The sequence below is a fragment of the Lasioglossum baleicum genome, chromosome 8 (genome assembly GCF_051020765.1).
Source record: "Lasioglossum baleicum chromosome 8, iyLasBale1, whole genome shotgun sequence".
Taxonomy (NCBI): domain Eukaryota; kingdom Metazoa; phylum Arthropoda; class Insecta; order Hymenoptera; family Halictidae; genus Lasioglossum; species Lasioglossum baleicum.
Window position 1 is genome coordinate 1,547,646 of NC_134936.1, and position 19,038 is coordinate 1,566,683.

The 19,038-nt window shown below is 35.1% G+C and overlaps 2 protein-coding genes across 3 annotated transcripts in view; one reads left to right on the forward strand and one right to left on the reverse strand.

The window, feature by feature from the left end:
* Slow (epidermal growth factor-like protein slowdown) overlaps window positions 1–16,836 on the forward strand; it is a 117,634-nt gene extending 100,798 nt beyond the window's left edge. The window contains exons 5-9 of the mRNA XM_076428732.1: window positions 2,432–2,557; window positions 3,880–3,969; window positions 6,900–6,979; window positions 11,162–11,269; window positions 16,245–16,836. Of these exons, the coding sequence (XP_076284847.1) occupies window positions 2,432–2,557; window positions 3,880–3,969; window positions 6,900–6,979; window positions 11,162–11,269; window positions 16,245–16,412 (572 nt within the window). The 3' untranslated portion in view covers window positions 16,413–16,836. The remainder of the gene's footprint in view (window positions 1–2,431; window positions 2,558–3,879; window positions 3,970–6,899; window positions 6,980–11,161; window positions 11,270–16,244) is intronic.
* On the reverse strand, window positions 16,621–18,070 carry LOC143211252 (protein LLP homolog). 2 transcript variants are annotated; one of them, XM_076428740.1, is made up of 3 exons: window positions 17,607–18,070; window positions 17,067–17,414; window positions 16,621–16,985 (listed from the first exon to the last, which is right to left on the reverse strand). In XM_076428740.1, the coding sequence occupies exons 2-3, from the start codon at window positions 17,224–17,226 to the stop codon at window positions 16,720–16,722; spliced, it is 426 nt and encodes a 141-aa protein (XP_076284855.1). In that variant the 5' UTR covers window positions 17,227–17,414; window positions 17,607–18,070; the 3' UTR covers window positions 16,621–16,719. The 2 variants fall into 2 exon arrangements, with proteins under 2 accessions (XP_076284855.1, XP_076284854.1); XM_076428739.1 differs by having other exon boundaries at window positions 17,067–17,252; window positions 17,607–18,055.
* Window positions 18,071–19,038: the final 968 nt, after the last annotated feature.

A 19,038-nucleotide genomic window follows, 5' to 3' on the forward strand; every position in this document is an offset into this window, starting at 1 on the left:
ATTCAAATCCAATATTTTTCCCATATGAAAAAATGTGGCTTAAAAAATATTTTTCCAATATTTGAAAAACATATTTATCCAATATTTTTGTGCTACTAGGGAATTGCCAGGATGCCCTGAATATGTCAGGCAGTTATTAAAAATAAAGGCGGTTTTTTAATGAAAGAGCAATTTGAAAAAAATACGCTATTCCTTGACAAAAAAAAAAGATAACATAAAATGTAAAACATACTGCTTGTAAGTTTTTTGACAAGTTAATCTTCCTTGGTTGTTCTAAAGGCATTCGGTTCTTCTTATAAACATTCATCTGTTTCTCTGAATTTACGCCGTGATTCAGGGCCGGCCACCTGGGGGGTGCGGCGGGGATGCTATGCACCGGGGCCCCGCGATTGAGAGGGCCCCAACACGATAACTTTTCTGAAGTAATTAATGTATTAGCAAAAACAAAATCACGCATTAAATAAACATGCATTACTAATATACAGGGTGAGTCCGAAGAAACAGAACACCTAAATATCTACGTTACTTTTCGTTGTACAAAAAAACTTCTTAGGGCAAAGTTACACTGTTTAAAGGGCCACATGTAACGTTGTAAGGGAAAAAATTTTCGAGGTCATTTTTTAATGAGATTTCAAGGTCATCGATATTTTTTAATGGAATGAGGTATTTTGAGGTATCAATCGATGCAACTGGACATTCGTTATAAAAAAGTATTAACCTATGTATGTCGAAAAGTTAGTACTTCACGAGATATTTCAATTTAAATAACCCTAAAACACCATTACTGTCGTACTAATTGTAAGACGTTACACAAGTAAGCAAACGCTAACATCAATTTCAATATCAATGTCAATTTTTCAATTTCAACTTCAATTTCAATATCAACATTTCAACTTCATTTTCAGCTTCAATTTTTCAATTTCAACTTTAATTTCAACTTCAATTTCAACTCTTCCATTTCAACTCCAATTTTTCAATTTCATTTCATTAATATGAACTACAATTTCAATATCAACCCTTCCACTTCAATTTTAACTTGAACTCGTCAATTTCAACTCTTCAATTTCAATTTTTCAATTACAACGTCAATTGTTCAATTTCAACTTTAATTTTTCAATTTCAACTTCAATTTCAATATCAACTCTTCAACTTCATTTTCAATTTCAATTTTTCCATTTCAACTGTAATTTCAACTTCAACGTTAACTCTCCCATTTCAACTTCAATTTCAACTCTTCCATGTCAACTTTAATTTCTACTCTTTCATTTCAACTTCAATTTTTCAATTTCAACTTCAATTTCAATATCAAACCTTCAACTTCAATTTCAACGTCAATTTTTCAATTTCGACTTCAATTTTTCAATTTCAATTCATTCATTTCAAATCTTCAATTTCATTTTCAACATCAATTATTCAATTTCAATTTCAACTCTTCAATTTACTCTAGCAAGTAAACGCTAACGTTTTAGTACTCGTACAGTAATGGAGTTTTAGAGTTATTTAAATTGAAATATCTCGTGAAGTACTAACTTTTCGACATACATAGGTTAGTACTTTTTTATAACGAATGTCCAGCTGCATCGATTGATGTATTAAAAAATACCTCGTTCCATTTAAAAAAATATCAACGACCTGGAGATCTTGTAAAAAAATGACCTTGAAAATTTATTTCCTTACACCGTTACATGTGGCGCTTCAAACAGTGTAACTTTGTCCTAAGAAGTTTTTTTGTACAACGAAAAGTAACGGAGATATTTAGGTGTTCTGTTTCTTCGGACTCACCCTGTATGTTCGTGTTGTAAATTGTTTTTTACTTTACAAAAAATATGGGGCCCCAAATGGTTTCTTGCACCCAGGCCCCTTTATAGAGAAGACCGGCCCTGCCGTGATTCCAAACTTTTGGCCGGTAGTGTATGTATAATATAAATAATATGAGTGATCCAGTGATATATGGATTTTTACAGTTGCGTAGAACCTCCTATGTATTTAACTGTACAAAAATAGCAAGCAGTAAATATGTTTAGAAAAATTTGATTTTTCGCTTATGCCGAGTGTTTGTCTGCGGCCAGTACATAGCAATTAAACTTTAATCTTATTAACCACGTGTAAGTTTTAATGCTTTTCTTAATATCTTCTGCGTAAATGGAGAAACGAGTTGCTTCGAACGATAAATGCGATCCCCACCCTCTATACACCTTTTGCTCAACAAGACACCAACCCAATAACTAATTTAAATCTCCATAATTTATTCATTGAAATCCTCGAGTCTGCCTCGAGAAATTCACTGGTTCAACGGAAACCGAGTTGACTTCTGTTTGCACAACATCGGTGTCCGGAAACCGTAGGATTTCGCGATGGATCAGTCAGAGCTGCGACATTTGTGTAATTAATTTCCAATGAATTAACATAACTTGTCCACCCAACGTTTCAGACATCGACGAGTGCGTGAGAGAGAAGCCCTGCGACCAACTCTGCAGAAACCTACCAGGCAGCTACGAGTGCCATTGCAAGCCAGGTTTCCAACTTCAGAAAGACGGCCAGTCTTGTCGAAAGAACGGTGAGTCGAAATTGATAGTCGTTCAATTCCCTAAATAAAACAGTATGTGCGTCAAAGTTGCCTGAAAAGTGGCTAATGGCGTCACGGAATACTGTAATTCAAAGCTGCTCATATGGTGCAAGATTTGTCGCGCGATGGCGGCGATTTCAGTCTCAGTAAAGTAAGATTCTCGATAAGATAAAATGGGGTACCTTGAGCACCCCGCAGAATTTTAAAAATGGATCATACGATCTGATTGTTTGTAATCATTGATTACAGGGTGACAAGAAATAACGGAGTTAATCATTTCTTATTATAATTCTGTCAAATTGACGAATTTTGAAAAACCAAATAATAACAACCATAACATGGACCTTTAGTATTCATATATTTAAGAAGTTTCGAAATGGCCACCCTTTGCGCCGATACAGAGGCTCAAACGTGTATTTAAATTTTCGGCAATGGGCCGCAGCTCTTCTGGCGTCATTCGGTCCCACTCCCGGTACAGAGATTTTTTCAATGACTCCAAATTTTTATGGGGCCGAGCACAGGCCCTGGCCTCCAAAATCGACCACACGCTGTAGTCCATCGGGTTGAGATTCGGTGAGTATGGCGGCCATTCCACAGATGTGATGAAACCTGGAAAATGGGCTTTGCACCACTCCTGAGTCGTTTTCGCCCTGTGGGCCGGCGCGGAATCCTGCTGTAACGTCCATTCCGGATCGCCGAGGTGCTGTTGGGCCCACAGAAGTACGACGGCTTCGAGAATGTCCCGTTGATACACTTCTTGGTTGATTTTTACCCCTTGATCCACGAAAACCGTAGCAAATCCCATTTTCCAGGTTTCATCAGATCTGAGGAATGTGCTCAGCCCCATAAAAGTTTCGAGTCGCTGAAAAAATCTCTGCGCTGGGAGTGGGACCGAATGACGCCAGAAGAGCTGCGGCCTATAGCCGAAAATTTCAAAACACGTTTGAGTCTCTAAATCGGCTCAAAGGGTGGCCACTTCGAAACTTCTTAAATATATGAATACTAAAGGTCTATATGTTATGGTTGTTATCATTTGGTTTTTCAAAATTTGTCGATTTGACAGAATTATAATAAGAAATGTTTAACTCCGTTATTTCTTGTCACCCTGTAAAAAGTATGTACAGAGCTAAATATTCTTGCATTCCTTATAGTGTACTCGTGTGGCTTTTGACTGTGATATTGACTGAATTTTAAGTATGGTTCCTCTTCTTGTACGATATATCGGATTTTCTCTTGAAAATAAATTTCTGCTGAAACAAATCGACGGGTAGGTGTTTTTAATCCTGGCCTGGAAAAATGTGTACTTTTTCCAGATACTGACGACATCGCATTCGAGGCGCGGGACCTAGAGGAAGATTTCCATGAAATAACGACGATGAAGCATCCATCGAGTTCTCCACATGGTTTGAAGATATGATTTTTCTATTTCGGTGTCGTTTTTCGGTACAATGCACACTTGCAACGAAAGTGACATAATTCGAAAAAATACATATATTTTCAAAACGACGTGAAAAACTTTTTTTAAGGAGGCGATCTCATGTAAATGTTGCAAAATTTAACAAGCTTTATTAATATTTTCAAAGTGATAATGGTGATAATTAACAAATTTCATTGAAATTGGTTAATTGATTTATGAGTTATAAACGACAAAAAGAGGCCGAAATCTTGAAAAATTGTCATTTTTATCACTTTTAATCGTTTATGACTCGTAAACCAATTAACCAATTTCAATGAAATTTTCAGAACGTAAATAATTTATACGAGTTGACCAAACACATCTTTTAAATTTTCGTTATTGACCCAGCTAAAAAAGTTGTAAAAATCAATTTTTACTATTATTTTTCACAATTCCGACCAAATGCATGTTTTCAACATATTTTTCAAACGTCATTTACTAAACTAATTATTCTAGACTTACAGAGAAATTGAAGTCATTTGGTCGTATGCTCCTATCTGTATATGTATACTGTATACATAGAATCTCTGGCAGAAAAATCTGCAATTAAAAATAAGTTTCGCAAGTTAAAAAAAAACACATTTTTCGCTTTACTGATAGAAAATAATTAAACTCATTTAACAACAGAAAGTCACACTTCAATTTTCAAATTTCAGAAAAAATTTTTGGATTTTGGTCCGACGTTTTTCTCCATTTTTTCGAAAACCGTTTGTTTTACGAAAAAAAGTAATACGACATAAAAGACACAGCCTGTCCAGATCTACAGGTTTTGTTTAACATATTTTTCGACGCGGTAAATAGTTCAGAAGATATTCGGGAAAACCGATATTATGAGCATTAAATTAATTATTTTAATGTTTAATCCACACACACATTTAGGGCACGTTCTCCCGTTATCCGATCGAGCTCAAACTTCGCACAGATTTTTTAAAATTATTTGGAACAACTCTGGGGGATGTCTTCAAACAAATTTTGACAAAAATTTTTGGCAAAAAGAAATAAGAGCCACCCTAGTGGTACATACAGGGTGAGTCTCGTAACGTGACAATCTCAAACAAATAAAATGTTCAAGCAAATATTGCATGATTCCTAGGGGGACATACAGTGCTGCAATCTGATTTTTGTTACTTCGATTTTTTATCAAGATATAAAGGTCACCTTCAATATTTTAAATAGAATGCCCAGTATTTGTACAACAAATAACGTACGAGTTATTTAAGATCGTCATGTTACGAGACTCACCCCTGTATATTTCGAAACGCGAAAACGTCTTAAGATGGTAGACTCGTTTATCCAGGATTGTAAGGGTGCGGAATGGGCGTTCTCATTTCTCGATAATACATAGATGGAGTTTTTCAGCAGTCAAAAACGCCAGATTAAAGATCAATCCAGGCTGTAATCGCCCTCAAAAGTCCTATTTTTACGTTTACAGGTGTAATTTCATTATTCGGAAACACGTACTTAGCTGTCGCAGCTTTAGGAAAATAGTTACATGCGCAGCTGTTGTTACGAGCCAGGGCCGCGAGCAACACGAGTGGCCGGCGAAGGGTTGTTACCCTAAGAATATGATATCAATTTGTTAGTTAAGGAACGCGGACGAACCTAATGCGAAATTGGGGAGCCGCTATGATTATAGACAGCGAGGACGAACCTGACGCGAAGTCAGGGAGCCTCTAGGAATGGAGTCAAACGCAGACGAACCCGATGCAAAATCGGGGAGCTGCTAGGAGGTTGTATAATAGCACAGACGAACCTGATGCGAAATCAGGAGCTATTAGGATGCGGACGAACCCAATGCGAAACCGGGGAGCCGCTAGGTTGGATAAATCTCTGTTTGGACAATTGAAATGTCGCAAAAGAACCTGATGCTTAATTAGGGAATCGCTAGGATAATTAGTAAGCCTCGTAACTAGTATAATTTAATTGATACAATCCGAGCGGTAGGATTGTATCATGTGGGGACGTTCAATTACTTGATTAGGATATTGGACAATAATTATGGGTTTAATAAATTTGAGTTAATTATCAAAAAACACAAATATATTCTTACTATAGAATTCGTGTTACAAGTGTGTTTGTGTCGCGAATGGATTGAATTTAGAATAGAAAGAAATTGAAAGGTGATATTACCTAAACTAACAATAAGATGCACGGTGTTGACGCACTGGCAATGCGGGGGACTCGGAGCAACCTTATCACCGCCTAACAGATTTTACACCGAACTCGCGGAATCTGTACGGTTAAACTTTGATTCAAAAGGAACGAACGTCCGATCTCACTGGTAGTTGACTTCCGAGATGCAGCACGACGCGACACTATTCGTGATTACGACAGTACTAGCCCACGAGAGTAGAAATGTAAGGGCTTATATAGCCCTGCAATGACGGGTGGTACTTGTCAGTACCCTTCAAGTGAACATTCGTATTTTGTCAACGACCAGTTGGTCGTGCGTACGTTTGGGCCCTAAACTAACCTAAACAGTTATGTAGATTTATCTAGGGTAGCTCTGTTCGTTTATCTAGGACGGTTCCTGCCAGAGATGATATTGAACACCTGTTCGTCATCCGTAACACTGTATGAGTCCGAATAACGCAAAGTATGCCTCGTAAACGAAAAAATAGGACTTTTGAGAGCGATCGCGACCTAGATCGATCTTTTATGTAACGGTTTCGACTACTGAAAAACTCCATCTATGTATTATCAAGAAATAAGAACGCGCGTTCCGCACCCTTGCAATCCTGGAAAAACGAGTCTACCCCCTTAAGAAATCCAGTGCTGTATACCGGGTGATTTAGCTAAGTGTGCCCTCTAAGTTACATGTAAACTATTTGGTATACGAAAAATTGGTTCGAACAAAATATGTAGTTCCGTTTACAGATACGGAGAACGAGGTGGCTGACGGTGACCTCGATCAAGACTACGAGATTATCCTAAAAAGGCTCACGAAACTCGAAAAGGTATGCTGGACAATGGGGCGTTCTGTATGCGTTATTTGATTCGTAAAGATACGCCTTCCTCTTTCAAATTCTTTTAGGAATGTGGATAATGGGGAATTTCAAGATTTGTTCCATCACCAGTTACTTCACGCTCGAATATAAATTATAGGCTGAATAACAACACCGTTATTCATTGTTCACCAAATTCTGGTTTCCCTTTTGCATACCAATAAACAATCTTATGAATTTTTATGCGTTGAACACGGGTCTCAAGACTAAAATCATCGCGGATCTTTGTATTAAAATAAAAGTTGTCTGCATTAGTTGCAGGAAACAGAAGCAAAGTAAAAATTCATGTCTCCCTTTAATAATTTTAATAAGTTGAAAATACTATGTGACATTTTTCATTTCTTTTCGTCTTAATATTCTTTAATATTTCAGAAGGCTGATTTTCTATTTGGGAAAATTTTTTACTTGTCAGCACAACGTATACATAGACGTTTCTTGCATAGAACGATTTTACGGATTCTCCCGAATGCAATAGTATATATTGTTTTATCTAATAATAAATATTTAAACATGTTTCACTAATGTTTAAAGAAAACTAATGGTTTTTAGCAAACCAATTTTGTCGTACATTCTATGTATGTATTAGGTCATCCCATAAGTTCGTTCCGTTTTTCGTGCGGTTGCATATATGTATGTTAATTTTGCTATCATACCTTTAAGTTTCATGAAAAAAAAAAACGTAATCGTCCTCTCGTTGTATGACTTCTTTCCATTTTTTTGGTAAAGCCATTATTCCGTTCCGATAAAAATTCTCTGGTTTCTCTTCAAAATATTTTTACAAGCTATTTCGTAAGGATGTTAATATTTTCAAACATTTTATCCACTAAAAAGTGTTGTAATGCTCTGACCAGATGGTAATTAATCAGATGGGGCAAAATCTGGGGAATATGGTAAAATTTCCCAATTAAATCCACATCATTTCTTTGTAACGCTTTTTGCGACATGCGGTCTAGCGTTGTCGTGATGAAAGATAACGTTGGTTCTATTCATTAAACCTAGACGTTTTGTGGCAAGTGCTTCCTTCAATTTTTCTAACCGAGTTCAATATTTGTCTGAATTAATGATATCACCGCTTGGTACAAGCTCAAAATATAAAATTCCTTTATAATCCCACCACACACAGAGAAGAACTTTACGACAATGTAAGCTTGGTTTTGCAGAATGTTGAGGTGATTGATTTCGTTGGGACTAATTCCGTTTCCGTGCAGGTTTTTCATATACACTCCTCAAAAGAATTAAGGGATCACTTGTGCGAACCCGAAAAATTGCTCCCACTTTACGTGATCATAACTCCGTCAAAAATTGCCGTATCGATATCGTTAAACAATGGTTTAAAAGCCTGAAACCTCTAGTTTCAGATGCTCTGTTTCAAATTGTTGCTATGTTGGTTTTTTCAGAGTTATAGCGAGATGAAGACAACATTGACGGTTAACAAAAATTTTCTGCAACTTTGGAACATCACACGGAGAGAAACAAATTCTTTTGATAAATCGCGTTAATATCATTGGGAAGGGCTATCTTTCCTGTGTAAATTTTGTGGTTGTTGAATATTGTGCGGTTTTTTTTATTCGAGTTATTCAACATTGAAGTAAATGTGAGTATTTTTAACTTTAACTGGCTCCAGAAAGCGAAAAAATGATCGTAGAATCTTGTGTAAAAAAGCAATAGAAAGAGCGTTTCTTTCTCTTCAAGGCGCTCCTTTTGTTTTTTCAATTTCATTAACATTTCAATATACCAGGCTATCTGAAAGTATGCTTAAAAAATGCACAATTTCCATTTTTCCTTTAACTCGCTATATCTCGGCGAGAAATGATCGTAATACCATGATCCGAACGTCAGATTGAAGCAGAGATTCTGCCGATTCGATTGAGTACCCCATGAACTCGTTGCGACAAGTTATTTGCTATTTACTAGAATCTTACTAGATTTTGGGTCGAAAAAATGGGTCTGCGCCCGGACATTTTTTGTCTTTATTTGAGCAAATTTTAGGCTGGGTGAGGGCTCATTCTAAAGAGGAAGGTTCATCCCAGTGCGCTCTGGTCATCATAGCAGTCAAAAAGTCTTTTAGAGAGAGAAAAATGCATTGAAATCTGCGGGTTTTTTCCCAGATTTTTACTCTACTTTGGGCCCTCATATTATTAGATATAAACATAATCTCGTTAAAATCACGAGAAGAGCGCACTGCATCTAACCTTCCTCTTTAGAATGAGCCCTCACCCAGCCCAAAATCTGCTCAAATATAGTCAAACAACCGAAGCGCGTAAACCCATGTTTCGACCCATTTTTCTAGTAAGATTCTAGTCCCTTCTAGTTACAACCAGAGGGTTGACTACCGCCCGCAAACCGTAAATTCAAAGATTTTTACATCTTATAATGCCCATAGCTTCTTTATGCGTCAACCAATTTCAATGAAACTTTGTATACACACACACACACATATATATATACATATATATATATATATATATATATATATATATATATATATATATGTATAACTTACTTAGATTTACAAAATACATATATTAAATTTTCATTTCAGGCACAGATAAAAAATTTAAAAATCGTGGTCTTTACTGTTCCCTTCGTCATTGCGACCAATAACAATTACAAAAAAAAATTATTTTTACACATTAGCTAATAAACTAACCCTTCTAATGTCTCAAAAAAACTCAAGCTGCTGAGACCAATTTTGAAAAATTTATTCGTTTTTAAAAGATGTACGAATACTTTGTACACCGACTATATCCTGCCATCAGTCAAAATATGCTACATTTTAATGTAGGTATTTAAATATCTCTGTTACTTGTGATTATACGAAAAAATGTCAGAGGAGAAATTTGCACTGTTCAATAAGGTGAATATAATGGCAAAATAGAAAAATTTTTTGGATATCATATTTCGAAATTTCAAGGTCATCGTTATCTTTATTTAAAGGAGGTCATATAATTATTCTATATTGCTATTCAGAAAAAAAGACAAATCCAACGATGTGCCATGTTCCATAGTTAAGGTGAATTTCACAATTTTCAAAATTTTCAATTTAAGTTCGCCACGTCATCCTTTTATCCGATCGATCTCAAACTTTGCACAAATTTTGTTCTCACCTAAAGGAACAATACTGGATAGTTGCGTGCATTGTATCTCGATAAAAATCTTTCTCCAAGTATAGCTTAGGTCCACCCTAATGTACATATTGGACAGGAATAAACATCGAGTTAATGTATTTTGCGGTTTCGATCAATAATTTCAACGATAATCCAAATATCATAAGTTCTCCAATATTTTTTTATTTCATTAAAAATTCTCGAGAATTCTCGAGAAATATAGTCTTATTTCTCATTTCTCGAGAAATGAAAAATGTTGAGAAATCAGGAACACTAGTCTGCTCTATCGTGTAGTTTAGTTAAAGTTTACCTAAGACACGCAATTTTTAAAATAACTTGATAAGTGTCCATGGAAATTACCACATAAAGGCGTTTTGCTCTATCTATCTCTCTCTAAACAGTATTTAAATATGTGTAAATATTTATAGGGTAATATTTCTCCAATCGTTCTACGATTCCGAAATAATAGGTAATTCTTCAAACAGAAAATAGAATTTCTTTCTTAAATGAAATTTCTCCAAAAGTAACGGAGGATAACGTCTAGTATAATAATGACCTATTAATTTTATCGAACCATAAAATTGGTGTTGGACAGTGCAATTTTACAATGTTAAATTCGTAAATATGTGATGCTACCAAACATTTACAATTTTAATTCAAAATCACATTAAGATTAATAAAAGTTATCTTCTGAACAGGCAATTGAGTTCCTTATACCACTGTTGATATGGGGTTGGAACGATAGTGCGTAGCGTTTTCAAATTAAATAAATTCGTTTCTAAATTTATAAAAATGGCAAAAAGAAATAGAATAGGATGAAAAATGTTATTGAATATAAAATATGTATAATAAAAACGCTACGAACTTTCGTTTCGACCCGATACTACAGCATTTTGGGATGAAATTATGATTTCCAAGGTAGAGCATGCTTAGTTACTAGTTCATGCCTAATTGTTATAAATATAAGGAATTTTATCTTCGCAATTAAAATGGACTAAATATACGAAACATCATTTTTGTTTCTTAGTTATTCGCAAAAGGGAAAAAAAAGGACACTGAAACCACTGAAATGAGTGCTAAGGTTGCGTCTGTCATGGAGAACATTAATGAGATGAAAAGAACTGTAGAAAATGTAGTAAGTACTCAACACATTTAAATTGCTTCAAAGAACCTCATCACCCCCATGATAGGAGATTTATATAGGTTGAGTCCGAAGAAACAGAACACCTAAATATCTACGTTACTTTTCGTTGTACAAAAAAACTTCTTAGGGCAAAGTTACACTGTTTGAAGGGCCACATGTAACGGTGTAAGGGAAAAAATTTTCGAGGTCATTTTTTAATGAGATTTCAAGGTCATCGATATTTTTTTAATGGAATGAGGTATTTTGAGGTATCAATCGATGCAACTGGACATTCGTTATAAAAAAGTACTAACCTATGTATGTCGAAAAGTTAGTACTTCACGAGATATTTCAATTTAAATAACTCTAAAACACCATTACTGTCGTACTAATTGTAAGACGTTACACAAGTAAGCAAACGCTAACATCAATTTCAATATCAATGTCAATTTTTCAATTTCAATATCAACACTTCAACTTCATTTTCAGCTTCAATTTTTCAATTTCAACTTTAATTTCAACTTCAATTTCAACTCCAATTTTTCAATTTCATTTCGTCAATTTCAACATCAATTTCAATATCAACTTGTTACGAGCCAGGGCCGCGAGCAGCACGAGTGGCCAGCGAAGGGTTATTACCCTAGGAATATGATATAAATTTGTTAGTTAAGGAACGCGGACGAACCCAATGCGAAATTGGGGAGCCGCTAGGATTATTGATAGCGAGGACGAACCTGACGTGAAGTCAGGGAGCCTCTAGGAATGGAGTCAAACGCAGACGAACCCGATGCAAAACCGGGGAGCTGCTAGGAGGTTGTATAATAGCACAGACGAACCTGATGCGAAATCAGGGAGCTGTTGGGATGCGGACGAACCCAATGCAAAACTGGGGAGCCGCTAGGTTGGATAAATCTCTGTTCGGACAATGGGAATGTCGCGAAAGAACCTGATGGTTAATCAGGGAATTGCTAGGATAATTAGTAAGCCTCGTAACTAGTATAATTTAATTGATACAATCCGAGCGGTAAGATTGTATCATGTGGGGACGTTCAATTACTTGGTTAGGATATTGGACGATAATTACACTGTCCAACACCAAATTTGATTTCAATATACTGTTGGGTCCTTCCTATAGAGTTTTTTGCGCTGATTCCGAATCTGGTTTTAATTTTTTTCCTATACGTCCAGTTTTTGAGAAAATGGAGTTTTAAAACAAGACATATTTTTCAACTTTAAACAAATATTGCGATGTTATTATAAAAGATATTGAATTGTTGTTTACAGCAAAAGATTCTGTAGACTTTCCCGAATACAGTGATATCCAATATTAATACATTATGATTGTTTAAACATGTTTAAAGAATGATTAAAGACGGAGATGCACCACTTTTGCACCAATTTTTGCGGATATTTTCGAATTTATCTCAAAAAATAAGGGTCCAGCGAAAAATTGAACTATACCACGCGAAAGAGCAGACTTTTATCTTGAGAAACCCCCCCGTGAAGTTTGCATGGTCGACGTTTTTACCGAACCAGAAAGAAAAATATCTTCGCCAGACATGCGTTGACGCCAGTGCTGCTCTTCCACTAGCGGGGTCGTTCGTCGGGATACGGCGCGGCGCGCTGCGGTGAAACGGCGCGTGGCTATAAGCGCGCAATTATGTCAGCTTACTTAAATGTAATATTTTATTAAATGTTATATTATTGTTATTTATTATTTATTAGTATATTTATTCTGTATAAATTATTTTTGTATTTTTTAATGTTAGTCTCTCGTTTATAGTATATTTAATACAAAAAATACCTTTTGTAACAAAAAAATAATTTATTCACACACTACACTATTACACTATTTACAATGCTAATATATATGTGTACACTATTCAGATATAATACACTATATCGATTTAATATGGAGCAAACTATTTTAATTATATATTTAAGTAAATAAAAATAGTCCCGTTTATATTGTGTTTGGACTTATTTTACTCGGAAGAATCTCGAGTGTTCATTGGCACTATAATTACAATACATAGATAAGACGACAATTACTGAAAATAAAATTTTTCAGTCACCGCATTGCAGACTTTCCTTACATTGTATGTATTCCGTTGTCCGTAGACCGTCATTTATTTCAAAATATCGTGTTGGTTCTTAAGAAAACTGATGCCAGAGTTCAGTTTCGGCTTTGTGTTTGTTGAAATCAGTCGTGTCAAGCATTTCAAATCTGCATTGCTACGTATAAAACTTCATAAAAAACATTTATAGTTATTTATAGTATTTTAGTTGTTCTGTATATAATATATGTATTTTAGTAGCGTATTATATCTGAATAGTGTACACATATATATTAGCATTGTAAATAGTGTAATAGTGTAGTGTGTGAATAAATTATTTTTTTGTTACAAAAGGTATTTTTTGTATTAAATATACTATAGACGAGAGACTAACATTAAAAAATACATAAAATAATTTATACAGAATAAATATACTAATAAATAATAAATAACAATAGTATAACACATTTAATAAAATATTACATTTAAGTAAGCTGACATAATTGCGCGCTTATAGCCACGCGCCGTTTCACCGCAGCGCGCCGCGCCATATCCCGACGAACGACCGCGCTAGTGGAAGAGCACCACTGGCGTCAACGCATGTCGGGCGAAGATATTTTGCTTTCTGGTTCGGTAAAAACGTCGACCATGCAAACTTCACAGGGGGGTTTCTCAAGATAAAAGTCTGCTCTTTCGCGTGGTATAGTTCAATTTTCCGCTGGACCCTTATTTTTTGAGATAAATTCGAAAATATCCGCAAAAATTGGTGCAAAAGTGGTGCATCTCCGTCTTTAATCATTGTTTAAACATGTTTAAACAATCATAATGTATTAATATTGGATATCACTGTATTCGGGAAAGTCTACAGAATCGTTTGCTGTAAACAACAATTCAATACCTTTTATAATAACATCACAATATTTGTTTAAAGTTGAAAAATATGTTTTTTTTTCAAAGCCATGATTTTCAAAAATTGGACGTATAGGAAAAAAATTAAAACCAGATTCGGAATCAGCGCAAAAAACTCTATAAGAAGGACCCAACAGTATATTGAAATCACAAAAAAAGTTGAAATTTGTTGGACAGTGTTATGGGTTTAATGAATTTGAGTTAATTATCAAAGAAGACAAATATATTCTTACTATAGAGTTTCGTTCTACAAGTGTGTTTGTGTCGCGAATGAACTGAATTTAGAATAGGAAAGAAATTGAAAGGTGATATTACCTAAGTTAAGACGCACGGTGTTGACGCACTGGCAATGCGGGGGACTCGGAGCAACCTTGTCACTGCCTAACAGATTTTAGACCGAACTCGCGGAATCTGTACGGTTAAACTTTGATTCAAAAGGAACGAACGTCCGATCTCACTGGTAGTTGACTTCCGAGATGCAGCACGTCGCGACACTATTCGTGATTACGACAGTACTAGCCCACGAGAGTAGAAATGTAAGGGCTTATATAGCCCTGCAATGACGGGTGGTACTTGTCAGTACCCTTCAAGTGAAGATTCGTATTTTGTCAACGACCAGTTGGTCGTGCGTACGTTTGGGCCCTAAACTAACCTAAACAGTTATGTAGATTTATCTAGGGTAGCTCTGTTCGTTTATCTAGGACGGTTCCTGCCAGAGATGATATCGAACACCTGTTCGTCATCCGTAACAAACTCTTCAACTTCATTTTCAACTTCAATTTTTCAGTTTCAACTTTAATTTCAACTCTTCCATTTCAACTTCAATTTCAATATCAACTCTTCAACTTCATTTTCAACTTCAATTTTTCAATTTCATTTCGTTAATTTCAACTCTTCAATTTCGACGTCAATTTTTCAATTTCAACTTCACTTTCAATATCAACCATTCAACTTCAATTTTTCAATTTCCGTTTTTCAATGGAGCGTTTTCAAAATGGAAGTGTGGAAATTGAAGTTGAAATAGAAGAGTTGAAATTCAAAGTGAAATGGAAGAGTTAAAATTGAAGTTGAAATTAAAGTTGAAATGGAAAAATTGAAATCGAAAATGAAGTTGAAGAGTTGATATTGAAATTGAAGAGTTGAAATTGAAAAATTGAAGTTGAAATTGAAAAATTGACGTTGAAATTGAAAAATTGAAATTGAAATTGAAGAGTTGAAATTGAAAAATTGACGTTGAAATTGAAAAATTGAAATTGAAATTGAAGAGTTGAAATTGAAAAATTGACATTGAAATTGAAAAATTGAAATTGAAAAATTGAAATTGAAGAGTTAAAATTGACGAGTTGAAATTGAAGTTGAAGGGTTGATATTGAAATTGAAGTTGATATTAAAGAAATGAATTTGAAAAATTGAAGTTGAAATGGAAGAGTAGAAATTGAAGTTGAAATGGAAGAATAGAAATTGAAGTTAAAATGGAAGAATAGAAATTGAATTTGAAATGGAAGAGTTGAAATTGAAAAATTGAAGTTGAAAATGAAGTTGAAGAGTTGATATTGAAATTGAAAAATTGACATTGAAATTGAAATTGATGTTAGCGTTTACTTACTTGTGTAACATCTTAGTACGACAGTAATAGTGTTTTAGAGTTATTTAAATCGAAATATCTCGTAAACTACCAACTTTTCGACATACATATGTAGTACAGGCGACCCAGGACTTCGATGGAAGAATTACTGTACATAGGTTAGTACTTTTTTATAACGAATGTCCAGCTGCATCGATTGATGTAATAAAAAAATACCTCATTCCATCTAAAAAAATATCGATGACCTGGAAATCTTGTAAAAAAAATTACCTTGAAAATTTTTTCCCTTACACCGTTTACATGTGGCCCTACAAACAGTATAACTTTGTCCTAAGAAGCTTTTTTGTACATACAACGAAAAGTAACGGAGATATTTAGGTGTTCTGTTTCTTCGGACTCACCCTGTATTAATTCAGAAATATAACTGTGTTTCCAGCAATTGATGCAGCATGAAATATACGAGATGAGAACTAAATTACGGGAATACGAGTTGGAAACAAGGAAAATGCAGCATTTGACAAATCGAGTTATGGAATTGGAAACTCGTCTGAGACTACGTTGCAGAACTGCGATACCAATGAACAGTCGCACGTTACATTTTTAATATTGCCGTAACAAACGTAAATATGAAAAAATCTGAAATGTTGCGCGCAAATTTAATATTTTTGTATAAAACTGTTTGTAAGAAAGGATATCACTGCCATATTTGTAACTTTTATACCGTTATATTAAATCTATCACAGAACAAGTTTCATGATGAATCAGCGAAAGGATTTGGTTCATTCTTATCAACATATTTTTAAAGTAACATGTAAGGATTTCGATTTATTACGATAACATATATTTTTATACTATTACATGTGAAGTCAAGTAAAAAGGCGTCAATTAATGATAGTAATTTTGTATAAAAGTTACTTTTGTTTCTTTGCTTTCTTTTGTCTCCTAGTTAGCCTTTTCTTTGTCTTTGCACGACCTTTCTCTGATTTCGCTCTGCCTTTCTTTAGCTTGGCAATTTTTCTCCTGTTCAACCATACTGGATAATTTCCATGTTGGTCACGCATTGTTCTTTTGTTATATACCTTACTATCCTTATCCACATCCATCGTATCATCCGCACCACCTTTCTCTGTATCGTTTAATGACTTTGCATCATCTATTAATGACTTTGCATCAACGACTATAAAAAGACCAGATACATTGATAAAGTTATACACAATAAAAAAAAATAAAATGAGAAAATATACTTTGCATTCCTTACCAGTTGCAATCTCTGATATATCTTTCATTTCAGTATCCTGTGAACCATTTTTGGTAATGCCTAAAGTTTTTTTTAGTCTATCTAATTCTTTTGCTCCGTAACGTTCCCTTTTAACCGCTCTACACTTTCTTCTCCATTTACTGCGAAGTGACTTTGCCATTGTATTTTGTTCTATACTTACAAACCCTGTAAGTATAAAAATTCAATATGTTTTTCGATCGTAATTTTGATAATAAATGTGTGATGGTATCGGCGCACAGGTTCGATCAGTGATAAACACAAGCAATTTTGCAAATTAATTCAGAAACTCAACGTTTCTATCCTGATGTGGATCATTCTCAATTAATACTGTAAGTATAAAATGTTATGAATACTCCCTTTAAATGATACAAACAGTATATAAACATATCTTAATTATTTTACGTGATTAAAATTTTACTAAACAAACAGAATTATTAATAGTAAATAACATAAAATACTACTACAAATTCAATCGTTTCTGCGATGAAACTACTTTAAATGCATTGTTGGAAATATTACCTTGAATTGTATGACTTTAATACTTATCTGGAACTCTCCTAAATGTATTCAACTGTATTTCTGTATTGGAAATTGGAGTCCACGTGTTATGATTGGAATTGGCGTCTGCCACAATACAACCTAACCTCGCAACTGTTTATCGTACGATCGTACGTCGTACATCGTAGCAGAGAGTATATGAGCAGAGAGTATATGAGAGTGCTCACGCCCGGGTTTTAGCCGTGCCCATTATAGTGCTGCCCCCTACACTAGTGCTTAGCCTGGATCAGCTCCCGTCTCGACACTTAGTCCGGACAAGAATCACCGACGAGATACTATTAAAGACTGCCAGCCTTACGGGAGTTGGCGAGCCTAAAATTTTTCGGTGTTCTCTTACGCCCTCTAGGATATATTCTGACTGGAGTGAGAAACAGGAGGCCACCGACGGCATTTCGTCGGTGCAGAAGACACTGTATGTATCGTGTTAGCAACGCGCCCGCGCGCTACACCACCGACGAGATACTGTTAAAGACTGCCAGCCCCTGTGTTATTCAGCGGGACCGGTAAGTGGGCGCGAGTGGGCGCGGGCACTGACCAGATACTATTAAAGACTGCCAGCCTTATGGGAGTTGGCGGGACTCGAATTTTTCGGTATTTCTTACGCCCTCTAGGATATATTTTAGCTCCATCCAGAGAAACAGAAGGCCAACGACGGCATTTTGTCGGTAAAGAAGACCACTGAGGAGATTCTCGTCGCGATGCATCGGTGTGAATGCGAATTATTACGAAACCATATCGATTATTATTAAATGTTACATTCTCCGCCATATTTCAGACGATGTTTTGGCACTATTTTAACACTATTTAGAACTTTTAGCGATGTGGTATATCAGATCACTGTACCTTTCACGTTATCCCCGCGCCCACTCGCGCCCACTTACTGGTCCCGCGGAATAACACAGGGGCTGGCAGTCTTTAATAGTATCTCGTCGGTGGCGCGGGGATAACGTGAAAGTTACAGTGATCTGATATACCACAGCGGTAAAAGTTCCACAATCGACGAGATATTCGTCAAGTGGAAGAAGAATGATATAGTAGAATGCTGACATTACCCATTCTGTAATTGCCTTATAATACTATATGTATATGTATAATTCTCTTATTGTATTCTTATTTCCGTTATTATCACCATTATAATAATTGTTTACAATATAATCGATAGTTTATAGATGAAGGAAAAATGAAAGTAATTACTACGTAATATTCTACAAATGTATATTGCAATTTAAATAGTAATTTGAACATTATTGCGTTATATATAAAATAATGATTCTTAAAAAATATTCTGTTATGTTATGTAATGACAAAATTCAATCGTTCTTATTAAGATCCTTAGTAGGAAACAGAAAATTAATTTTTTTACTTATTTATCCCATACTTGTAATGCTCGATA